We start from the raw sequence: 26,609 nt of genomic DNA, 5'->3' as shown, positions 1-26,609 counted from the left end.
TCTTATGCCCTATTTTCTTATTATTACACCGACGTCTAATTTGACGTTGATTTTTAGAAATTGAAGTCAATATAAACAAAATCTACCTGTGAATTTGCTGATTACTACAGCTTGCTGTAAACGTAATGCAATTTAATCTTGAGTCATACATCTATGAATTCTTTATTTTCATCTGTGATATTTTGCATTGATTAACAAACAAAATTTCAACCCAAATGTCTTTATTGTAATCGCACCATTTAATATGGAGTATAACTAGGTAATATTATTCTTGCCAGCTACATTCAACTTATGCATATTCCAGTAAGTAAACCATTTTGGTGTAACACATTGATAAAAAAAAAAAAAAAAAAAAAAAAAACATAGTTGTGGTAAGAATGTAAAAAAATTGAAGTGTCTCCAAATCTTAATTTTCGCTGCATCCACACTTGACGATTGTAAGCGAATGTTCAATGCATGGCAGGCAATTAGGCAAATATGAATAATTTATCCATTTTATTTATTTATTTTCTATATCAAAATCAAATTACCTTTATATATATCGTAAGTTAGCTAGAACATTTTATAGTACGTAACAAGTAGCTAGAACTTAGCATTGTTATATATACAGCAGGCTATGTTTGTGGCTTCAAGGGGAAGGTTTATCTCAGCTTTTCTTTTGTAAGGGAAAAGGTTTATCTTGCCCGTGGTTACTCGATTGTTGTTCGTATTCTATTTATTGAATTTTTTAGCTTCAAGGTAAAGGCATGCATGTGTTTCTTCTTTTTTCAAGTGCAATATTTTTATTAATCTATCACATATAACTACTTCTTGGAAGTTTCATTCCAAATTAGGGTTTTTTTGACTTTTCCAATTTCAATGTCGACTCCAATGAAATAATCATGCATAAAAGCCATGTCTAAATTAAATCATGCATATGAACTGTAGAGAACCGGGCCATGACACAGTTTGCAGTCCATATATGGGTTTTTTTCTAAATACTTTTTTGTCGTCACTAGAGTGTACGCAAAAACAAAAATACTAGGGTATATATATATATATGTTCTTGCTTTTTTTGGCCACAAACAATTCAGACACTATAATTGTGGAATTTCTAACAAAACTAAGTTATCGACTTTAATTTTGTTAACTCAAATTAATAGTTGATTATCACGGTAAATTGTATTGATTGGTAGTAGAAATGTATAATACTATAATTAATAACGTATAGTAAGATAAGCTAAATGATCATCATCAAGACTAGTAAACAATATTCGACACTTATAACGAATGTCTTTCTTTAAAATCTTTTTATCAAAAAACATCCGACACGTAAAAAGTAAAATGGGATTTTTACGGTGTCCTAGTGACATAATTTATAGAAAACTGAATTTACGATAATCGACATGTACTCTAGCTTTGTTCATTCGCTTTAAGCATCAAATCAAAGTTATTATATTATCGATATGTGCATCATTCTTATTGCATACACAAGTGAAAACTAGTTGAGTGAGGATGTTGTATCATAGATTCATAGTACCCTCCCATGATACTATTACTACCCACGGATCGAATCCTAAGATCCGCATTTTGTTTTACACATAGTTTACATTTATTTAAGAATAAAAAAACATCATACAATACAACTGCGAAATAAAAAATCTCCCGCCTTAAAGGCCAAAGCTTGGGATCTAGGTTGGTAGGTCCCTCGGACTCAGCGACCACAGAAACTCACATTTGTCAATTCCTCCTTCCTCTCTTCTTTTTTCAATTTTATTTATAAACATTTATTTATTTACTAAATCTCCGTAACGCCCTATAAATACAACCCTATAACTCCTCATTATTCAGAAACCAAAATAATAATATCACAACACAAAACCCAAAGGAGAAAAGAAGAAAAAGAAAAAATAGATTCTCTCTCTCTTCTCACCGATTCAATAGCTTTACTACTACCATGGCGACCTCAGTCGATAACCGCCATTATCCCCTCATCAACACCCCCATGAACGGCGTCGTTCACGCTGCTTTCAAACCTCCTCTCGTTCCTTCTCCTCCTCGCTCCTTCGACCGTCACCGTCATAACCAAAACCACTCTCTTGACGTCATCCTCACCGAAAAACTCGTCAAAGAAACCCAAGTCGTAGACCGTTACGACGACTCCTCAAGCGACGACGAAGACGAGAGCCACAACCGTAACGTCCCTTACTACAAGGAGCTCGTTAAAAAATCCAACAGCGATTTAGAACCGTCGGTTTTGGATCCTAGAGACGAATCAACGGCTGACTGTTGGATCCAGCGTAACTCCTCCATGCTCCGTCTCACCGGAAAACATCCTTTCAACGCCGAAGCGCCTCTCCCTCGTCTTATGCACCATGGCTTCATCACTCCCGTCCCACTCCATTACGTCCGTAACCACGGCGCTGTTCCCAAAGCGAACTGGTCAGACTGGTCCATCGAGATCACTGGACTCGTCAAACGTCCCTTCAAGTTCACCATGGAAGAGCTCATTTCCGAGTTCCCCAGCCGCGAGTTCCCGGTGACGCTCGTCTGCGCCGGTAACCGCCGCAAGGAACAGAACATGGTGAAACAAACGATCGGGTTCAACTGGGGATCCGCCGGAGTATCCACTTCTCTCTGGAAAGGTGTTCCGTTAAGCGACATCCTCCGTCGTTGCGGGATCTACAGCCGGAGAGGTGGCGCGTTGAACGTCTGCTTCGAAGGAGCGGAGGATCTCCCCGGCGGCGGCGGATCCAAGTACGGGACGAGTATCAAGAAAGAGATGGCGATGGATCCTGCTAGAGATATTATATTGGCTTATATGCAAAACGGTGAGCTTTTGACACCGGATCATGGGTTTCCGGTTCGGGTTATTGTACCCGGTTTCATCGGTGGTCGGATGGTTAAATGGTTAAAACGTATCATCGTTACCCCTCAAGAATCTGATAGTTACTATCATTACAAAGACAATCGTGTCCTTCCTTCTCTCGTTGATGCTGAGCTGGCTAATGCTGAAGGTAACTCTTCTTTTTTTTACCCTCGTCTACTTTTTTATTTTTACAGTTATTAATTTTTACTTCTTTTTTGTTACAGCTTGGTGGTATAAGCCTGAATATATAATCAACGAGCTTAATATTAACTCGGTGATTACAACACCTGGTCATGAAGAGATATTGCCGATTAATGCATTTACCACTCAGAGGCCTTACACGTTGAAAGGATACGCTTACTCTGGTAATTAAATATTTTAAAGCTTTGATGTAATTAAAAATGATTGATTGATATGTAATTAAAGTCCTAATACTAATAAAAATGGTTTGGAAATTCACAGGAGGAGGTAAGAAGGTAACGAGAGTTGAAGTGACTCTAGACGGAGGAGACACGTGGAGTGTGTGTGAGCTTGACCACCAAGAGAAACCGAACAAGTACGGTAAATTCTGGTGCTGGTGTTTCTGGTCACTTGACGTTGAGGTTCTTGATCTGCTCAGCGCCAAAGATGTTGCGGTTCGAGCTTGGGACGAGTCTTTCAACACCCAGCCTGACAAACTCATCTGGAACCTCATGGTAACCCTCTCCTCTCTTAATTTTTAATTATAGAATTAATTAGTCTACTTTGTTCTTTAGTAGTATGATTTAAAAACTTTAATCCTACTTTTTGTGTAAATTATTCGATTTTATATTCCTATTCGTCCTACAAAGTTGGAGCTACGGATGATTTTTTCTTTTTTTGAACGTGATACCTACCATTACCATCTTCACTTTTCATAATTTTTTAATAGAGCCACTAATCAACATGGAAACCAAGACCAGTTCTTTAATTGTCTCTGTTGTACAGTTCATTTTAGTGGTTAAGTATTATAATCTCCCTTCATGCGGGCAATTGTATTAAACATAGAAAAGTCAAAAGTCTAGGGTCTCCAGCTATAATAACTATTTTAGATTTTACGATTATAATAAGACACTGTTTTATGATGTTTGACTAACGTTGACTTGTGTTAAACAGGGGATGATGAACAACTGCTGGTTCAGGATTAAAACCAACGTGTGCAAGCCTCATAGAGGAGAGATAGGGATAGTTTTCGAACACCCGACCCGACCCGGAAACCAATCCGGTGGGTGGATGGCAAAGGAGCGTCAGCTTGAGATCTCCTCTGAATCAAACCAAACCTTGAAGAAATCTGTTTCGTCTCCTTTCATGAACACTGCCTCGAAGATGTACTCAATGTCCGAAGTTAGAAAACACAACACTGCTGAATCTGCATGGATCATCGTCCACGGTCACATCTATGACTGTACACGTTTCTTGAAAGATCATCCAGGAGGCACAGATTCTATCCTCATTAACGCAGGTACTGATTGCACCGAAGAGTTCGAAGCCATTCACTCCGACAAAGCCAAGAAGCTTTTAGAAGATTACCGTATCGGTGAACTCATCACTACTGGCTACGACTCTTCTCCTAACGTCTCAGTCCACGGTGGCTCAAACTTAGCTTCTTTGTTAGCTCCGATCAAAGAGGTGGCTCCTACAAAGAACATAGCTTTGGTCAACCCACGTGAGAAAATCCCTGTTAAGCTCATCGAGAAGACTTCGATCTCTCACGATGTTCGTAAGTTCCGATTCGCATTACCTTCCGAAGATCAGCAGCTTGGTCTACCCGTGGGGAAGCATGTTTTCGTATGCGCCAACATAAACGACAAACTCTGTCTCAGAGCCTATACTCCGACCAGCGCCATCGATGCCGTTGGTCATATCGACCTAGTCGTCAAAGTTTACTTCAAAGACGTCCATCCAAGGTTCCCCAATGGAGGACTCATGTCACAACACTTAGACTCCTTACCAATCGGGTCAATGATAGACATCAAAGGTCCACTAGGACACATTGAGTACAAAGGCAAAGGCAACTTCATGGTCAGCGGCAAACCCAAGTTTGCCAAGAAACTAGCAATGCTTGCCGGAGGAACAGGCATAACTCCAATCTACCAAATCATTCAGTCGATACTGAGTGATCCAGAGGACGAAACCGAGATGTATGTGGTTTACGCAAACCGAACCGAGGATGACATACTTGTGAGGGAAGAGCTAGAAGGATGGGCTAGTAAGCATAAGGAGAGGCTAAAGATTTGGTACGTCGTCGAAATTGCAAAGGAAGGTTGGAACTACAGTACCGGCTTTATAACCGAAGCAGTGCTTAGAGAACATATCCCCGAAGGTTTAGAAGGTGAGGCTGTCGCACTCGCGTGCGGACCACCGCCTATGATTCAGTTCGCGTTGCAGCCTAATCTAGAGAAGATGGGTTACAACATTAAGGAGGATCTCTTGATCTTCTAATCCTGCTCAATTTATATGTATTGGAAATTCGAAAGTCAGTAACAAGTATCGGTTATATATGTAAATACATATGCTTATTTGGGTAAGAGTTTGTATTCGAAATGTATATTGTATAAATTGTGTGTTATAGTCTATGTTGTTGTTGATGATGATGATAAATGATGAAAGCATGTTAATTCAAATTTTTCTCGTCTTGTTTTGGTCAATGTTAGATATCTTTATCGTTAATTTGAGTTATTATGCTTCCACAATGATCTAGTCGTCTAATAAGTTTGTTATAGTTCACATCAAGTGATATTCATTTAATCACGCCTGGTAAACGTTTTGTCGTTTTAAGACAACTAGTTTGAAGTTAGTTAATAGTTATACCACTTGTGGCCGTGTTGCTTTCAATCATCATTCGTCAGTGACTACAAAAAAAAAAAAAAAAACAGACAAAATAATAAAAACATGTTTAATGCAAACTTATTCGATACAGAAATGAAAAGATCTAAAATGCAGTTTCGATTTTGGCCCCGCAAGATTCGTGGGTTTAGACGCATTTGACTAGTACTACTAATTCCTTATCATCGGCCGTTGGAGATATGTAAATATTTTGGATTTTTATATAAGACTTTTGTAGCGACTAAACTGGTAATAATGAAAGTAGTCATGATAATTTCATATTTACTGTGAAGTGTTGTGAATTCGAGCAAATAATAGAGAAACACGTTAATGAGAAAACAAGTGTTTTTCGGCTAATGATACCTTTATCTATACTATTTTGATATTTTCCTTCTAAATCGGATTATAAATTTTATATAGTCTTTAGACTTTTTCTCTAAACATAAAAAAAAAAACTCGGCATGATAGGAATTAGAAATTCTGAATATTTCTAAACTTATTGTACCGTAATTAAATAGATTTTAAATTACTTTATAATAAGATAAATAGCATAGAAAAAAACCATTAAAAAGAGATAAAGAATTACCACTTCACACCCATTAACAAAAAATATAAAGAATCACGACTTCAATTTATTTAGAAATGCTGATTATTGAAAGCTTAATCATATAACCAATTTCATGGGTTAAAATCTCATATAGATTACATAAATTACGCTAATGCAACCGTCTATATATACTCAAGTTTCGTTAAATCTCATCCCGTTTTAAATTACGTTATCTCAAAATGGAATATCAATATATATCCATAAGAAGTGGAATATATATATATCACGGTCTCGAATTGCCTCAATCAGTACGGTTCTCTTATTTTTTTCTTATAACATACACTGTATCCTAAACGCATAGATCTCTCGCATAAATTACGAATTCTTCAAAGCCATATGGACATGCATATGGCACGTAGTTACAATTTAGACCATGAAAGAAGTTAATAGAAAAAAGGAAACTTCCTAAATAAAGTAAAATAAGATAAAATGGATATAAAAAAAACAAAGAAGATGGTAGGCAAAAGAAAACGTATGGCCGCGACTCGTAACAAAGGACGTCCCGACCACTGCGGATACGGCGAGACGCTGACTGATTTTTCTCTTTTGTTTTCCTAAAGAACGTTGTTTCGTGCTCACAAGGGTCAATACAATATCCAATCTCTCTACATATTATTATACAAATAAAAATCCCCTCTTGTGCTTTGTCTTTATTCGTGATATAATCTAAACTTATATTAGCTCTTAATTTATGTCCTACCTATGTCTCTACTTAATTACCTCGGTCCCTAGCTAGCTATATCGACATTTGTTAAGATGACGTCCGAAATTTGAAGAGTTGTCGTTAACGTTCCTGCAACTAACACTTTTTTTAGACATTAGATAATAAAAGTTGATACTTTCGTATTGAATATGCTAGTTTCACCTAGATCAAAACATGATAGACGTTTAGATAAAATGTTCTTTTAAGTCTTTCGATTTAGGTGGATCGTTGTATGGATTAATTTTAAGATGCTTAGTACACACATATATATTATATATATATATATATGTATAGCAGAAAATATCGATGTGATGTAGTCCTTTTGTAGTTTCTCCAAACTTTTTTGTTGCGTAGTCCTTTTTCCTCATCCTATTATGAAGAAAAATCCAAATAATTTAAAGGAAAATTTGGTGTAATTCATAGTCTTCTTCATAACCACAGTTCTATGTAGCTATCGTAGGTCACCTTTTCCGTCATCATATTCCTCTTGCCACAACAAAAAAAAAAATCGTGTTTGTAGAAATTAGTAGTAATTTGTCCTGTTGATATCGAGCGTTATGTCATCCACAAATATAACTTGTTTGATTTGAGATTCCAAGTCCATAATCTTTTTAGATGGGTCGCGAAGATTTCTAACTTCATACAAGTGTCCAATTCTATTTTCTAACATCAAAGTCTTGTTGAGACCAACTCCTTTTACAAGACTTGATGCACACGAGCTCTATAATGTCAATAATCCACTTTATAGATGCATGCAATCATTATTCTGGTTTCCTTCTGAAACTCCAACATTTAGCTAAGTTAGATAATTTGATTACTGAAATCATCAAAAAATGAGTACACATATATTTGTCCATCCCCACAGTAATGGTTTTGTTGCGCAACCTAGACACCCATCATGTGGTACGTGGGTCGAACTTGAACCAGAACAGTGAAATAGATAATTTTGGCCACAAAACAACACTTTCCAAGCAAATTCAATAGTAAGGCATGATTTCTAAATTACTTATTCAACAGTATATTATTGGTTTGTTCACTAGAAATATTATGTTTAACACCCCTATTGACGAAAACGAAAAAATTAAGAATCTTAAGGCATTTATTTTTTGGACAAACAGAATCTTAAGGCTTTTGTTTCCTCTTTTTCAGGAACATTTTTGATAAAAATAACAATTTATGGAACCACCGGTGTTGGTCCGGTTAAGCTCAATGATTTGGAGTCTTAGTTTTTGTCGTATTATGAAATCATTAACTATCAACCTTTGATCTTCCATTACTTAAATAATTACGAATCAAAGAGGATGATTAAGTTTACCAAAGACGTCCCTTATGGCTATTAAGAGTCAGACGCAAGGATGACCAGGGTCATTAAGGCGTCTTATTAATAAACCATGACTCCACTAATTGCTTGTTAATCAGAATAATTTGTTTATTATGGTCTTTGTTTAAGTAGCTCTCAGCCAACCCAGGCAAAGGATGAATTTGGATTATTCAAAGATTTGTGGGTTCCAAAAGCATTGGGAATGACTCCAACTACATTGGGAAATATATTATTTAAATCTCCATTGCCACAGTCGTTGGAGTTATTTATTTTTCCTAGTTGGAGAATCAAATTGAGCAGCATAATTTTTAAAAATCCTACTAGGTGGAAAACAAATCCTAGTAAAGATAGTTTATAAATGTACGGAAACCTACTATATAGAATTATACTAGACAGATCAATATATCTATCTTTGACTATATATATTTCTTTTGTTATTGTGGGCAACAAGTTTAATTACACTAATACAATTCGTATAATTTAAATACTTTATCACTATTTTTTTTTATAGTAGTGGATTAGCGGTACTGTTCATGCACGCTATTGTAATTTTGAAATAAATATATGTCACTGTTTTGCCAGTTGCCACTAATAAAAGAAATTATCTACTATTCTTTTTTGTTGACATCGCTGTAAATAAAACTTGGCACGACCCTCCTAAATAACTAATAATAGGGTTAACCCAAAGTATTGTTCAAGTTATACTAATTGTGTTTTAATGTGAGACGTAACATCTAATACGTCTGACCTTAGAGTTGGTTCAGAACACAAATTTGAGAAGTATCTCTCTCTATATTTATTTTGTTATAAAGTTTCCACCATTTTAAGTAAAAAATTAATTCATACTAATGTTCTTCTATTTGATGAGAATTTGAAAATATCTTCTTTAAAAATAGTATAGAAAGGGAATGTAATTAACATAGACCACAGATATAAAAACTATGTCCCGTGCTTAACACGTCCGAGTCATTGTCGTACCCTTTTGCCAACTTTTTGAAGTTTCCTTCCTGAAAATGACCACACATATGAACTTGACATATGATTGTTGCATGCATATAAATATATTATATTCGCAACATGCCAAATTCTACCCTTAATCAAATTATGTTGTAACGGATACAAAATATATAACTTGAATAAAATTTGGTGTCAAGTATAATTTTGAAAATTATAGAGTTTTCACAACCACTTATTCGGATATCTTTATCTAAATTATAATTTGACATATTATTTTCAAATAAATAAATTATTTCAACTTTTTGTTTACAAAATCTAGAACTCCTATCTGTCTTCCCCAGGCATTTTATATTCATTTACAGAACATAATCTTGAAAGTTCGAGTTGTTAACGATCAATTCAAACCTGACTTACACATAAAAAGACAAAATATTTCAATGTATAAAAACACTACTTATGTGTAGTGTAATGTAAAACCCGTACGTCCTTCTTATATATAAAAACTTATGTCTCTCCTATAAACCAAAGAGAAGTTAATATAAAACTCCGTTTGCTGTGTCGTGCTTTATTTGCTGAAGTAGTGAAGTAGTTAACGTTTCCGAAAATTAAAAACTTGACATTATTGAGTCATGGTAGTTCTAAATTTCTTATGATATAATTTAAAGTCTTTACAATTGAATTTAGGTGCTATACTAAAACAGTTTGTTTCTCTTCTTTTTAATTCATGATTTAGACTACAAGGAGTTGTTAATATACTATTTCTGTGCTGATGATACACCGAAATTGAAACATGACAGTTCAACTACGAAGTTATTCACGAATTTAACAACTTAAAACCAAACGTAAATCAGGAGATGAGCCCAAAAAGAGTTTGAAGTTTAACAGCATTAAGGTTGTCATCTGCTGGACCTGAAGCCTATCTGTAAATAAATTTAAAGCCCAATTAGTTATTGTTTCAAAGCCCAATGAGTAAAAAAGGGAGATAATGACCGCAATTGCGTTTGCGTTTGCGTTTTTGATTAGAAAACGCGGGCGGTTGGAAAACTGAATCTTTAAACCCCTTTTCTTCACCACCTTTCACCGTCAAATCTCTGGAAACTGAGCTTCGACGACGATGTTGGGTTTACGAAGATCCGCGGCGACCTTGTTCGACATCAGCCAGTCTCTGCTTCGGAATGTTACGGTGAGTTCTTATCTAACATTTCAGCGCCGCATTTTGTTTTAGGATTAGGGTTTCAATAGATCGAATCGATCTCATCTCTTTTTAATATTTGATGATTTTGATCCAATTCAATCTTTTTGGACGTGGTTATATCTGGGTTCGTTTCAAAATCGTCTATTTCGGTGTTTGAGATTCTGGCTTCTTCCCCATTTTTTCAAATAGGTGAGTGCTACTATAGAAGAAAGAACAATTTTTTGAAATCGAAAAGGTTCTAGTATAGAGCTCAATGTCTTAATTATGAAATTGCCAAGGTATTGTTGTCAATCTATTCTCGTAAAGTATCCTATGCTAGTAGCTCTATGAGATGATGAGATTATAGGAATGATGATTTTTGAGGAAGCATCTTTAATGTTGGCTCAGGTAGAAGAATAGTTAGATTTACTTTTCTAACTCTATAACATTTTTTTGTGTATGTGAACTGAAGCCGCTAGGTTTCTAGCTTTGTCTGTGTGAAGCAAAGTTTATCAAAGCTCATTACCTTATTTGATTCTCTGTTTAGATTATAATGTAACATCAAGTTCATCCATTTATGTTCTCTCTTTCTCTGCAGTTTCATGGAGTACGCGTCCAAGGAATTCGTGTGGGGAACGCAGAGGTTCCAAACAATAAGCCACTCAAAACCGGTCTTCAAGAAGTTTACGGAATTGGCCGTCGTAAGTCGCATCAGGTTCTCTGTGGGCTTGGAATCACTAACAAACTTGCCAGAGACTTAACTGGTAAAGAACTCATTGACCTCCGTGAAGAAGTTGGCCAGCACCAGCATGGTGATGAATTGGTAACAAAAATCGTTTTATACAATTACAGTTAAACTTTCTTATCGTCTTAAAGCTACTCTTTTGTCTTTCCATTTCTCAAAACCGTGTTTGTTTGTTTGTTTCTGTGATTGTTGATTTTTTTAAAGAGGAGGCGTGTTGGATCGGAAATACAAAGACTGGTCGAAGTAGATTGTTACAGAGGTAGTAGACATAGACATGGAATGCCTTGCAGAGGACAAAGAACCAAAACTAACGCTCGCACGAAAAAGGGTAAAGCCGTTGCGATTGCAGGAAAGAAGAAAGCTCCTCGCAAGTAGAAACCTTATAATCCGTTCTCTGGGACTCGTAAGCTGTACTCCTTGTCGCATTGTTTACAGACATGACTTTGTCTTACTTTTGGGATAAAATGAAAACTGATTGAATAAGCAAACATTGCCAGTTTTATTGTCCTTTTTTTGCCATTGCAGAGGAAGAGTAAGCTTCGAAATTCTTCAGCAATACTACTCTCTGTAGCTTCGGTAGTATCTTTCTGTGATTTGTGTTTGTAAAAACATCATTGAAAACGAGCCCAGTTTTAATTATTTGTCCAATTTCAAATTTAAAGCTTATTTGGTTTACAAGTTTAACTATAAATAATTTACGGATCCCTAAGTTCATTAGTGGCCCAATCTAAAAGCCCATTTTCTGTAGCCCATTGACAAATCGTGTAAGCAATCTACGCATACTCGCAACTGAGTGCTTTCAACAACAATCAACATTCAACAAAGCTGTCTAACAGATAATATTTACGTCAACAAAATAGACACACGATTTGATTATTCGTATTAAATCTTATTTATTGATAGAAAGATATGATACGGGTTGGGACACGACGAATCATGGGGAACAAAATAACGAAAATCAAATGAGAATCACAAGAAGTGAGACCAAGTGACTTGAAACTGATATATCAGAGAGATCAATTTGGGAAATAGACTAATCGATGCCTACCAGACCCGATCACATTTATTTACTAATAGTCGTATCTCCTCTCCACTCATTTGTTTGTCTACATGATCCTCCACGTAAATCTCTCTCCATGTTCTTTACTTTTTTTGAACAATAACTTGGGTGGGGCTTTGTAATTTTATGGGCCCATTTTATATTGGCCCACAACCATGTGATTCATCTTCTTTTTTTGATTCCCTTCTAATTTTATGTTTTTGTCTAATTCGTAAAATCGTAATTGCACTTGCACTCGTGATAGTGGTATTATACTCCACTTTCTACTATTTGACAAGATATATGCCCTTACGAGACCTTTCATATAAAAAGGAAAAAAGGAAGAAAACAAGATATCTTTCTTAGAAAAAATCCATGAACTATATATAGTCGACAAATATAGATGAAATATGTGGCAAGAGTTATAGATATTGTTTTAATTTTCTTTGTATATATTAGAGAAAAATAAAAAGTGTAAAGTGGTTAGGAAACAGAAAAAGCCAAACTTGGATAACTACCACGGAATGGAACAAAAAGAGAGAAACAGAAACAAAATAAAATAAAATAAAGAATTATCAGCCTACTACTTTGTTATTTTGTATATTTTATTAATTATGTCTATCGTAAAATTTGAAAAGTATATATATTCCCATGATCACGAGCTTTTTTTGTTTTAGTGGAAAAATAAAATAGAAGAGAGCGTGAAATATCAAAGCATTTTGCCTTTGGGAAGAACATGGAAGATACCCCACCAAACCACCGCCATTCAAGAATTTGCCTCAAACTCAAATACAATCTCTTCAACTAAATATCATCCTTGTCTATATATCCACTCAAGATTATCTTCCTATTAATGAAATTATTTCATCCATATGTATTATTTCGTTAAGATGATATATACTTGAAGAGATCATTTTAAGAATAGTAGAAACCAAAATGGCTGTCGTCAAAAGAGTGAAAGAAAATTCGTTATAAAATCAAACATTCGTAACATTATTCTTTTCAAGTTAAAATAAGCTAGATGTTGTGCAAGATATGTTTAGTAAAAATATTTAAAAAAAAAAAAAGAACAATAAAGAGCCTGATAACGATCATGGTCATTTGTGAAACTTGCAGTTAACGTTAATAGTAAAAAATTACACGAACTAAATTGATGTCGATTATCATTACATCCAAAAAGCTTTGTGTTGCTCATGTTGCTTATGGTGGTCAATTTGTATATAGTATTATCAGTTGAAGTTGTCATCTAGAGTTCGTTTTGTTCCACTTAATTAAAAGATTGGTTTGAACATGGTCCGGTCCGTCCATTTGGTTGGTAGCAAATGCAGCTATCCTGATTAGAGAAAAAAAAACACTGATAAAACAACATTAAGGTTCTATTTTTGGTGATTGGAAACAAAGAACAATACGCGTCGACATGTATCACGAATTCACGATGTTTCTTCAGTAAGAGAAGACACCATCATTAGCGTTAGGTTGATATGTATAATTAGCGGTCTAGCTGGCTGATTTCATTTATTGATTTTTTTCTTCCCAAATTATACTTCCATTATTTTATGAAGTTCTTGAAATATAGCATAGCACTACAATATTCATGTAATCTTTAGTGATTTTCTAGTATAAATTTCGGGTAACATCGTATTATTATTATATTCTTTTGATCAAATTCACAACAAGTAAGATAAAACTTGAAAACAGGTTTTTGCACTTGGATTAAATTCCTAGTTAATCGTAAATAAAAATAACCAATACTTGTTTGTGTAAATTTTGTAAGAGAAAGCAAAATAATTTTTTTTTTAAAGGAGTTGTTACGAAAAATAGAAGTATACAAGAATGATAAGAAAGGGATGGTTAAGAGAAGGTGTCCCCTTGTGGTGGAACCTTATGTTGGAATGTGAAGTAATGTGCCTATTTAAAATACCAATGGCCACATTTTGAAGGCTTTTCAATTTCAGACCAACTTAGTCCCTAAATTGAGACCACTTAAATTCTCATTATTTCTTTGTCTGCATTTTATTTTTACCTCGAATGTGTCATATTTTAGATCTCAAGCTTGGCCGTTGCAGAATTCATATAGCATTAAATATTTCGTTAGAGATTAATCTTGGTTTTTTATTAATGATATTTGGGGAAAAAATCAAATGATTTGTTTTGCCTTTTATGGGTAACTAATATAAAGTGAGAATAAAGCCTAAAAATAATAGCTCAAATTATTCAACAAGAAAGGTGGCTAATTAATTAAGAATTGGTGGTTTTTTTGAAGTATGTTAATAGGTCAGTAAGTAGGCTTGACTTTCACGTTGATCCGTTTTCCGATAATAGACTCCAAAAGTTTCCTACTTCCGATTCTCATATTTCAAATATGTTGTCGATTACATGTAAATGGACACTTTTTTAAATCTATATGAGTGTATACATTTAGACTAGTAGTATATAATATAGATAATTATAACAAGCTTTAAACAATTAGCTTATTTTCCTTTGTTATGCTTTTGTAGTTTAATTATTTGGTCTACCTTTGTTGAACAACTTGGGGAGTAGTGGAACTTGAACTATACTGTTCATTCATAACCATAGACCCAATTAAATAAAGCAATTAGACTAATTTGATAAGTTAGCAAATTTAGACTGTATCTGTTTTATTTAGTTGGAAACGGGATAACCAAAGTACCAAAGGCCAAAGGCGTGGTTAAGAAGATTCACCTGGATTCGGATTTTGTTTGCATTGCCGTAGGTGGTGAATATATAAATTACAGTGTATCTTTTTTTAAGATATTACGCCACCAATTTATCTTGTTTCTATAAAGATAAAATTACTCACTTGGCAGACAATTAGACAAAACGTTTGTCTACATGATTACATGTCTGTCATACACCGACGTCTATATGTACTTAACACACACACACACATGAATGTGATTATTACAGAGTCCTGAATGAAATGATTTTTTTTCTTTATTCAAAAATCAGTTGAAGTGTGTACATCTATCTACATGTACGATCAGACTAATTACATGCAACCATTTTGTATTGGGTTAAATATCTAATGAGTAAATAATGTCTAAACGAATGAAGATTTTAAATATGGTAAAATAGAAATGGTCTAGACATCGTCTAGTGGTCCATAACACCATTTATCGTCAAAATTCTAGGTATGTGCAGACCTTTAGAAAAAAAAAAAAAAAAAAAGAAGCATATTTTCAGAATCTAGTGTTACAGTTATCCGTTGAAACAATCAAACAGTAAATAGATTTTGCTCATATCACTTACTGTCTAGATCATTCAGATTTAGGTAAGGGCTGTGATAATTCTAAATTCAGTTTGACGTACATACCATTTGGTATGGGAATGGGATCTATCTATACACACACAAACAAACAGAACATGTATAATGTATACAAGAAAATAATTTCAATAAGACAATATATGTGACAAAAGCAAACAAGACAGATCGGCAGACCTCTCATAAAATCAGATCTTACTGCTGTAGCTTCGCAAGCTTATTATTTCCCAAATCAGTAAATTTGATTATTTTGACAACAGTATGGAAGAAAATGTATGTTGATATTTGTGACATTTAATTTAAAAGGACTTTTTAGGCATGCAAGTGTTTGGCAGACCTAGCTACTGTTCAAAGTTCTGTCTTTTTCCTATTTTCTCGTTTAGAGAACCATTTCTCTTTTTTTTCTTCTATTTATTTACATTATACTAGTAGTACTAGTTAATTTCATGCAGACAGTAAGTACAGTATTCACTTATGATATGTTCTTTTTTTTTTTCTCTCTGTTTCTCGAGAAAACTGTAGTGATAGTTTTGGTTTTATTAAATTTGGTTTGAAGATCTATATAGTATAATGTAAATAAACTCTGGATTATAAGCTTTTTGTATGACTAAAAGGATGATGCAGTAAATATACTTAGCTTAGCATGAGGGATTATTGAATTTTGTGTAACTGTGGGAGCGGGTTTGTTAATTACAGTAAATATTTAGCTACAAAAGGCTCGAGGATTCAAGTGAAAAATTACTGGATCTGGTCAATGGTCATTCACTGCTCCCGTATAGTTTAATTAATCAATACCCTAGAAATGAAACAGTACATAATTGGTTTTTTTTTTCTCAGGTATAGAGTTTTAAATAGAATGTTCTTCTTGGGAATTTGGACTCTAGGATCTGAAGATAAATTGGCACACATTATGACACGTATTTTGTTTATTTGTTTACAATATCTTTCTTCTTTATGTAATTTGACTTTTGTTACACTCGCTCTCCTTGGTGGTTCGGGTTTTCATCTACTTTTAATTTTTCTTTTTTTTTCTCCTCTAGTTATATAATCTCAAGTCTCAACAACTCAACTCCCAAGTAGATAGTGTTATAAAATTTTGTACTGTTAACGTGTTGTTTCTTTTTGGTTGTGGGCAGGGGCGGACGTATTGCTTTAGTATGTGTGGCACGTGCCACATGCTAAATCTTAAAAAACAAAAAAAATTTATATGGGATTTAGTTATCATAGTTCAGAAAATAATAGCACTTAATTATTATGCCACATGCTAAAGTCTAACGGAAGCTCTTTCTATAATATAAACTAAAATTAAATGTAAATTGTATCATAATTTAAGCTATAGTAATACAGGTTAAACCCAATTATTTTAAAACTGCTAATGATTCAAGCCCAACTAACTAAAAGTCTAAAACTTAAAGTCTATAAACTTTTTTTGATCGGGATTTATACCTAGCTTTCATGAGTTCATCGACAGCAATACAACTGCACCATAGAGAGAGAAAAGTCTTCTGCTTCTATTTTTGATTGGTTCCAGTATTATTTTTGTCTTCGGTTATTTTTTATCAAACAGCAATACAGCATATAAACAACAGTAAGCAATTGATGCAAAACTTGTCGTTGGACAAAATTCTGTGTACGTGTTATAGCATATAAACTTGTCTATTGATTTTCTTCTTATTCTAGATAAATTGATAGTCTCATTCAATTGCTTTAAATATATATTGATGAATTCATGCTATGTTTTTTATTAGGTGATCTATGGAAAAATATTTTCCAAAAAAACAAACAAGTACATCTCATTCTCATGATGATTTGGAGAATTTACCCGTGGACCCTGCAGATAGGAAACGAATTGTGGAATATCACCCTAACCAAAGAGATGAGGTAAGACGCAAATATTTAGTTAAGGGTCCTTATCAACCTCGTGGTCACAAATTTCCTAGAACACTAACCGGAGATAAATTGAGAAGATTCAATCCAATTTGGTTTGATCTTTATGGTGATTGGCTGGAATATAGTGTAAAGACAGACAAGGCTTTTTGTTTGGTTTGCTACTTGTTTAGAGATTACACAGAAAATAAAGGTGGAAGTGATGAATTTGTAACAAGGGGATTTGATACATGGAAAAATCCAAAGAGATTGAGTGTTCATGTGGGAGAAGTGAATAGTTTTCACAAAAATGCATTGAAAATGGCTGATAATTTGATGAGACAAGGTCAATCAATTGTTCATGCTTTTTATAAGCATGATGATGCTGCAAAAAATGAATACAGAATCAGATTGAATGCTTCAATTGATGTTTGTAGATATTTATTACGGCAAGGATTACCTTTTCGAGGTCATGATGAGTCAGTAGAATCAGCTAATAGAGGAAACTTCATAGAGCTTGTGAAATATACTGCAGATCAAAATGAGCTTGTAAGGAAGGTTGTGTTGGAGAATGCTCCCAAAAATAATCAGATGGTGTCTCACAAAATTCAGACTGATCTAGTGCATTGCTTTGCAGAGGAAGTTATTGAATCTATTATTCAAGAAGTTAATCACGATGTATTCTGCTTGTTGGTGGATGAGTCTGCAGATGTTTCTACTAAGGAGCAAGTGGCAGTGGTTTTTCGCTTCATTGATAAAGATGGGATAGTAAAAGAAAGATTTATTGGTCTTATTCATGTTCAAGATACATCTTCTGCAACTCTGAAATGTGCTGTTGATTCATTGTTTGCAAAGCGGGGGTTGAGTATGAAAAAATTAAGGGGACAAGGTTACGATGGAGCAAGTAACATGAAAGGTGAGTTTAATGGGTTGAGATCGTTGATTTTAAGAGAAAATAGTACTGCATATTATGTACACTGTTTTGCTCACCAGCTTCAATTGGTCGTCGTGGCAGTTGCTAAAAAACATTTTGAAGTTGGTGATTTTTTTGATATGATTTCGGTTTTGTTAAATGTGGTTGGAGCATCTTGTAAGAGGAAAGATATGGTTCGAGAAGACCAACGAAGGATCATCGAAGAAGGAATTAGTCAAGGTGAAATTAAGACAGGAAAGGGACTGAATCAGGAGCTTTCATTTCAAAGACCTGGTAATACTCGATGGGGTTCTCACTACAATACCTTAGTACGATTAGTTGATTTATTCCCTTCTATTGTGAAAGTATTGGAGTATGTCCAGAGCGAAGGGAGTGATGGTGTCAAAAGAAGGCAAGCTAATGGTCTCATCAAATATTTGCACACCTTTGATTTTGTGTTTTACTTACAGTTGATGTTACTTCTTCTCGGGATCACAAATACTCTATCGGTGGCTCTGCAAAGGAAAGATCAAGACATTTTGAATGCTATGTCTCTAGTGAAATCTACCAAGCAACAATTGTACAATCTCAGGGATAATGGATGGGATTCTTTGGTTGAAAAAGTTAATTCTTTTTGTGAGAGTCATAACACTGAGTTGATCATCATGGAAGAAGAATTTGTTGATCCAAAGAAGCCAAGACGGAAAACCAACATGACAAACTTGCATCATTATCAGGTGGAATGTCTTTACACTGTATTGGATATGCAAATTCAAGAGTTTAATGATCGTTTTGACGAGGTAAACACTGAATTGCTTAGTTGCACTGCGTCTTTGAGCCCTTTTGGTTCCTTCCACGAGTTTGACCAGTCGAAACTTGTGAGGTTATCTGAGTTTTATCCGGAAGATTTTAGTTCTGTGGAGCGGATATCTCTTGAGCATCAACTTGGTATTTACATCGATAATATCCGTGAAGATAAAAGGTTTGCTAATTTGGAGAGTCTTGGAGATCTTGCACGTGTAATGATGGACACAAAAAAACATCTTTCGCATCCTCTTGTTTATCGACTTTTGAAGTTGGTTTTGACTTTACCTGTTGCCACTGCTACAGTCGAGAGATGCTTTTCTGCGATGAAAATTGTGAAGACTACCTTGCGAAACCGAATGGGTGATCAGTTTTTAAATGATTGTATGGTTTGTTTTATTGAAAAAAAGCACTTAGATAAAGTGACAAATGAGGTAGTAATAAAAAGATTTCAAGATATGGAAGATCGTAGAATAGTTTTGTAGAACTTCTTCGTATGTTTTTGTTATGATAATTTTTTAATGTTTTATTTTTTTGGTTTTGGATTTTTTAATAATAATATTATTATTATATTTTAATTAATTATTTTGTGCCCCACGTTAAATAAGTTTCTGCGTCCGCCACTGGTTGTGGGTCATACATATATATATTTACTTTAAATCCGTATACATACAACAAATTGAGTTTAAACTTTGGATTATATGTCCCATTGTGACAAATTTTAACTATTCGGATTAGAAGTCTTTGGCAGGCCTTGCTCACAGAAAACTAAGCATGCATCGGTGGTAACACAACTCTTTTTACATTATTGGAGTATACTTTTTCCTTTACTCCGTTTCATTATCATACTTGAAGAGAGCTTGAGGTGAAGAGTGTAACGATTATAATAAAAATTCATTTTTGTAGACTATATAGGAGAATATAGAAAATATAGTCAACCTATACATATTGTTTTAGGTCCTTATAAATTATATAAAATTAACAATAATTAAATATGAAAAAGAAAGGCTAATGTGAGACATGTGGTCTTCTCTCTTTGCTTTCTCTCCTTTTCATGGAAGCACAACCTCAATTCCAACCTCTCTCTCTCTCTCTCTCTCTCTCTCTCTTCTTTGACCAGACTATATGTTTATGTACTTTTTTTTTGTAAATGTATCATAGTAACATCATATCAAGTCTATACATCCAACATACTACAATAGTCTTTTTCTATGTATAGGCACATCATTGGTCGATTTATTTTCCACATATGAACAATAATCATCAGAAAACCTGATTATTATCTTTGTACAATTTGAGAAATTGTATTTTGCAACATGTGACTCGAAAACAGAGTTTGAATAAAATTTGGCAAAGTATCTTTGGATGTGAAAAGGATGTTGAAGAAGAAGAGGGATCCCATGGGAATATGAGCCCCTCTTTTCAAGATTTGAAGAGTACATCTTTAGCTTTTACTTTTGTCCCAGTTTAAAGTAAAAATTAACCCGTAACAGATAAAAATAAACTACCCATCCTTTTTCATTAAACTTGTACACCTTATCTTATTACCCAACTCCAAATCTCCCAAAACACGTTTCTCTAAGCCTATGTACTTATCTTTCTCCTTCACAAATTCTATATTCACATATATCTTCTTCTTCTCACCCTCCAAAACAAAAATAAAAAATCCCCAACCCCAAAATTTGTTTAATCACTTCATTCTCAAATATTATAAATGAATGAATTCCGAATCGACTTCCTTCTTTCTTCGACCTTTTGTATCAACAGTGAAACTACCCTTCTGCCCCTTCATGCCTCAGCATCTTTTTTTAGCTCTCTCCATTTGAGGTAAAAAGCGAGGAGCTTTGGTTTGACCTTTCAACGATGGGGATAAGATCAGTTAAGACCTTCATTAGCCGTCTTCGATGAAGATTCTGCTGATGAAATCTCTAAACCTTCTTGAGTAGAGTTTTGGATCAACGGCTGAGATCGAAGCCGGGTCAGCCTGTAGAGACTTGTAAGCATGCTCGATCTTCTTGCTTATGTCGTAATCTTGTAAAATGTCAATGACTCCAAAATACAGAACCACTTCATAGACCTCTCCGTGGGATAGATAGTTGGTCCCTCCAGATGAATATTGATCAAAATCGCTTCTTCTCGCCATTCGTTCTGCTCTTGCAGGCATGTTTGCGCCTAATCGAATCAACGGTTTCCTGCAAAAGCAATCAAATGTTAGTAAGATGTTGAAAAATATACGGGTAGAGAATTGATTGAATCTTTAACAACTAGTTTAAGAAACAAAAAAAAGGACCACATGATCTGTCTTGCCCCCACAATATGATTGTGTTTTTCTATTCAGCTGAACATCCCCCACAAGATTGCCAAGCAACTTTTTAAGACAATAATAATGCATACTAGATGTAACGTAGTTCTCAGATAAAAATCATATCTAATGGGAAACTGAACCTTTCATCTACTCTGCCACAGTAATTACCAATGCGTTCAATTCAAAGGGACTATTGTTAGGTCAACTTCTTGTGCTAAAGATTAAACTCAGGTAATGATTGGCGAGAATAATTATTCCTATACCTGCCAGCTAAGATGCGGTCCATATCTTGAAGTTCAGCCTCCAGGAAGCGACATCCTCGCATGAATTTCTCGTTCTGGTACGATTCTATCTTACCTGCCCAATACATGAACAAACAGATATCATTACAATGAAACAAAGAAACAGAAAAAATATTGAGGCAGAACGAGAAGTTTAACTAACCAGATCTCAAAACGAATGGAGAAAGACCCATTTTGTCTCCTGTGTTGTCATCACGGAAGTGAACGCCAACCAGAAGGCTATAATCCATTATTCTTGCAGCTTCCAAGAACTCACAGTCGCGCTTAATTTGCCTGGAAAATGAAATGCAGCCAGCTTAGTAATGTGTTCCCAATTTCAAACACCCAAATAGAATACGAAAACACACTAGGAATTCGGGAAGCTTACGTCATAAGCTCTTGGTACCAATTTCTCTGAAGACGGAAAGCAAAATTGAGATCAAGGTCCTTGAGAGTAGTGGTCTCGTCGATTTCCACTTCAGGCTTGGATGTATACCGTCCATGGGAAGACCCTTTCAGATCAAACCGTCTCTGGATTCTATATTCCGAGCAGAACAAGTTCCCCATAACAATAAACCGAGTCTGGTAAGATGGTAAACAACATGAGAAAATTGTCCCTTGCAAAAAAAGAGTATTATGAAATGTAGATGAACAACACCAACCTTCTGGCCACCAACAGGTTTAATACAATGCACACCGTAGAACCTAGTCACAAGTGTATTTTCATACTGGCAGACATGTTTGTAATAACTTGGAAGCATTCGTAGAAGAACCTGGATAATGAAGACAAACAACATCAGGTCAAGTTTTGTTAGCTAACCACAGATAGTGGACTATATATGATTAAGAATGCAAAGTGAAAGCAAAGAAAGAAAAATACAAAGGGATTCACAGAAGACAGAAGAAATCAAGAAAAGAGCCAACGACTAACCTTGACTTCAGATTTCTTCACTGTCTTAATCATAAATCTGTCATCTTGAGTTAAGTAGAAAAAGCTTCCACTCTTTCCAGGTGATGAAAGTTCCCTAAGAGCATCGTTCCCACAGATAGCTAACATATAATCAGCAGGATCCACCGTGAAAAGCTCCCTCAGGCGTCTATCAAAAGAAACAAATTTCACCACAAACACAGATTTAGAGAATAAACATCACCAAACCTTATGCACAATAAGATTAACACATTGAAAAAAATATCTAACAGCAAAAGATTGAATACCTAAACACCAAAGGGCAATAGTCCTTCCAACGGAAATCCACAGATTGATGCGGCGGTGTGGTCTTAGAACCCTCAGGTGGGAACCTTGTCCAAAACTTTTCACTCGGGTCAAAATCACTCTGTTTAAGGTCACGAACAATGGAAGCATGTTTGCCGACAGAATACCTAAATCATCGCACTTTTGGTTAAAACACAGATCTAGATCATCATCCCTAGGGATTCTGAAAATATAAAATATGAGTACCTGATTCCATGTTGCAAGTTGAGCATCAAATCATATTTCTTATGCCCTTTAGATATAGTCTCTCCAGGTTTCTTAGCCTCGCCGCTGAAACAGCAAGGATTCTTCCTAAACTGACGAAACCCATCTCGATCAATCGAAATCCTATCTCTGTAAATCACAGAAGCCTCCACATTATCAACAATATCACAAGTGATATCCCCAGCTTCTCCATCAGATTCCCAAATACAGATCCTAGGGAAAACCTTGTCACCACCACTCAAACTCCCAGCTCCACTATCAACAGAAGATCTCTTCCTCGTCGCGGCAACAATCAACTCACTCTTCTCAATCCCATCAAAGAAACTCCTCATAAGATTACTTCTCTCATTCCAAGACCCGATCCAAGAGCTTCCATCAGCCCATGTAAACACACCGCTTCCTTTAGGAACACCATTCTCCCATTGACCTTCGTACTTGTTCCCATTAGGCCAAGCAAGCACACCTTTGCCACAAATCACACCATTCCTCCACTCTCCGATATACTGATTCCCATTCATCCAAACATACCTCCCCCTCCCGTCCTGTAGATTCCGCCGCCAGGTACCTTCATAGTAATCTCCGTTGGCGTATCTCTTCTGACCATGACCATGTTTCCGATCAGCAACCCAAGAGCCTCTATAGGTATCACCGTCAACACCAACAAAAGTGCCAAACCCTTCCATCCTCCCAGATTTGAATTCGCCTTCGTAAGTCGCGCCGCTCGGCCACGAGAACTTGCCTTTACCGCTGGCTTTGCCACGTTTCCAGTCGCCTTCGTACATACAGCCATCTTTCCAGAGATACTTGCCGGATCCGTTAGGAAACCCGCCGGAAAAAGTTCCCATGTAGAGATCTCCGTTTGGTAACGGTTTCTCGACGTCTACGGGAGGTGGCGTGGGAGTGACGCGCCTCGTGGTTCCTTGAGATTTCGATCGTACCATCGGCGTTGTTGGTAAAGCTAGTAACAACAAATCGTCTCTTCTTCTTCTTCTCTCTTCCGTTTCTTCTTCTTCGTCTCCTCCTTTCTCCGCAAGTAAAACTTCAGTAGCTCCTTCTTCTTCAATAACAAGCGGTTCACGCATCATCTACTCATCACATAAACCCTAGCTGCTTCCCAATACTCTTCTTCTCAGAAAAATCACAACCGAAATGGGCTCATTCGATTTCTTCGCAAGGGTTAAGGAGAAATCAAATGGAGAATCACGGATTGAGAAAAAAAGTTTCTAAATCTGAGAAGAAACCTAAACGTTTGGTGAGAGATTCCTACAAAACGATACAGAGAGAGCAAACAAAAAAAAAGAAAAGAAAAGGGGAGAATGAAGAAGCAGCAGCAGTATCAAAAGCAAAAGGATAAAGAGACAGACAAGGAGAGAGAAGATAAATAAAAGTTTGTTTACAAAATAAATAAATAATTTGTTAGGGTAAAATAGTAAAAATTTGATTTTAAGTTTTTTCGCAGTAGTAAAACCACTGGGAAGCGGACTCAAAAAGCCCACCAGCCCGACTTAAAAAAAAAGTCACATTGTTATGACCAATGTATTGACTTCGATTTCCGACTATACTATTAATAATAATAAAAATGAATAAATGTAACACAGATTCAAATTTTCTTTGTAAAGTATAGCACAAAAATAAACTCTGCTGTTTATAAGAGTAAAATTTTCAAAAGATCTTGGAAATAAAACAGTAATCACTAATCACACCTAACTAGTTTAGTATGTGTGTTACTTTCCAATATTAATTTAAATACATCTAATCAGAGCAATTAGAAGGGAAAATTTAGAAAGGAAAAGTTATTTAAATTTTATGTATGGAAATAAATCTTTTGAGTCTTTTTTCTTTTCAGCTAAAACTTTTTATTTCTCGTTTAAAAAAAATATATATATAATATTGACAAAAAAATCAAGGTTTACAAATGATGAATATCTAATGTTGTTGGATTTGTCATTTATCATATATACGAGTTCAAATCCGCATAACAAAACAAAATATGAATGTCTAATGCCTTAACTGTGTTTTATAAAATCTAGCAATGTGCTACCATTAACATCTCGAAGATTAGTATCTCTCGGTCTATGATCTATCATCTACTACTTCGGTTATCTATAAAAAAAAAATGTTACTATTGTTTTAATTACGGCAATTTTGATGGATACATTAAAGTTGTTCACACGTCAACAAACATTTATGTGTGTGTGGATGTGTAAATATGATTAACGTACGAAGTTTTGTTTTTGGCAAAGGAGGCTCTCCTCTTGTATAAGCAACCCTAAGTTCTAATTGAAAGGTATTTTTCGTTCACAAAAAAAAAAGGTTACTCTGATTATTTCAGAAATATTTGCAGTTAGAAACTTCTTTAACCGTTATTTCATCATTAATGATTTGTTTAAACTGTAGTTATTACAGTATTAAAATAAAGGTGAAATTACAAAGGGTATTTTGAAGTGAATCTACTTGTAATAGTATAACGGTAATTAAATTCGTCAAACAAAACTCAAGAAAATAGATTATCAATCGATTTGATAATAATGCAAGGATTACATATACATATATAAAGAAAGAAAAAAACCTAAGTGCCGGCGTGCCCTACGTTGTATGGAATTAATGTGATACCCACGTAAAAGACCAAATGATTAGTTATGTTTATCTCCTTCTTCTAAATAATAACACTACATGCTAATCAAACTAATTTATACTTATTTGTAAACAACTATGATCGATCATTAACAAATCGTCATCGCGAATTAGTGGAATAAAGAAAGGAACCAGGTGATAATGTTTCGTAACCACATGATGAGACTTTTTAATTTGGTTCTCCTATGTGGCTTTATTATATTTATATGACGTCCGTCGGTCGTTATTCAAAGTTTTAGTTTTACTTTATCGATTGATAATTTTTTTGTCCTCCTTTAATCGCCAATCGTTATAGATTTCATTTTTGTATTGTGTTGATTAATATACGCATATACACAAACTGTAACATATAACACGTATATACTGTATGTTATAATTTACTCTGTATATTAATATATTAGCCTTATATCGGAAGAAAAAAACATTATACATCGAACATGCTAATGATATCTTGTTTTTTTAATGTATTTATTATTCGATCGGTAAAGACTTCTACACCCGAGGCTACTAGTTGAATCTCAAATAACCTAGTGGAAAGTTATTGACTTCTCTTGTGGTTGTGGTTAGATTAATAAGCTGTCACTAATTGAAAAGCACGAGGCAACAATGATTATTGCAACAGTATTGTTTTGAAACCGATAAAAATGGATAACTAGGATTACTGTATATCATTTTTGTGTGTGTGTGTGTGGTTTACTGTGATGCTAATCTTTTTTAACGTTTGTTTGGAAATATATATTACTAAACACTCCTGGAAAGGTTAATTCTACATGAAAATGCAATAGAGAACAAATTAAAAGATCGTTGA

At 34.9% G+C, this 26,609-nt stretch overlaps 4 protein-coding genes across 4 annotated transcripts; 3 read left to right on the top strand and 1 right to left on the bottom strand.

Moving 5' to 3' along the window:
• The first annotated feature begins 1,623 nt into the window (after nt 1-1,623).
• LOC104702559 (nitrate reductase [NADH] 1) lies at nt 1,624-5,490 on the top strand. The gene is made up of 4 exons (XM_010418430.2): nt 1,624-2,996; nt 3,073-3,213; nt 3,311-3,543; nt 3,983-5,490. The coding sequence occupies exons 1-4, from the start codon at nt 1,937-1,939 to the stop codon at nt 5,306-5,308; spliced, it is 2,760 nt and encodes a 919-aa protein (XP_010416732.2). The 5' UTR covers nt 1,624-1,936; the 3' UTR covers nt 5,309-5,490.
• A 4,814-nt stretch (nt 5,491-10,304) lies between these two features.
• Nucleotides 10,305-11,838, top strand: LOC104702558 (small ribosomal subunit protein uS13m). The gene is made up of 3 exons (XM_010418429.3): nt 10,305-10,463; nt 11,053-11,277; nt 11,404-11,838. The coding sequence occupies exons 1-3, from the start codon at nt 10,395-10,397 to the stop codon at nt 11,572-11,574; spliced, it is 465 nt and encodes a 154-aa protein (XP_010416731.1). The 5' UTR covers nt 10,305-10,394; the 3' UTR covers nt 11,575-11,838.
• A 5,417-nt stretch (nt 11,839-17,255) lies between these two features.
• Nucleotides 17,256-19,589, top strand: LOC104704942 (uncharacterized). The gene has a single exon (XM_010420943.2). It carries the CDS (start codon nt 17,277-17,279, stop codon nt 19,587-19,589), a length of 2,313 nt encoding a protein of 770 aa, XP_010419245.2. The 5' UTR covers nt 17,256-17,276.
• Nucleotides 19,590-20,598: 1,009 nt separating this feature from the next.
• LOC104702556 (phosphatidylinositol 4-phosphate 5-kinase 2) lies at nt 20,599-24,688 on the bottom strand. Its single transcript, XM_010418428.3, has 8 exons — nt 23,150-24,688; nt 22,906-23,070; nt 22,622-22,787; nt 22,353-22,463; nt 22,079-22,272; nt 21,854-21,984; nt 21,673-21,766; nt 20,599-21,296 (listed from the first exon to the last, which is right to left on the bottom strand). Exons 1-8 carry the CDS (start codon nt 24,250-24,252, stop codon nt 20,996-20,998), a joined length of 2,265 nt encoding a protein of 754 aa, XP_010416730.1. The 5' UTR covers nt 24,253-24,688; the 3' UTR covers nt 20,599-20,995.
• Between the last annotated feature and the right edge of the window lie 1,921 nt (nt 24,689-26,609).

The sequence above is a fragment of the Camelina sativa genome, chromosome 7 (assembly GCF_030686135.1).
Source record: "Camelina sativa cultivar CO46 ecotype springtype chromosome 7, ASM3068613v1".
NCBI lineage: Eukaryota > Viridiplantae > Streptophyta > Magnoliopsida > Brassicales > Brassicaceae > Camelina > Camelina sativa.
Note: the sequence above shows the minus strand (reverse complement) of the source record. Positions and strands in the feature narration are given on the sequence as shown.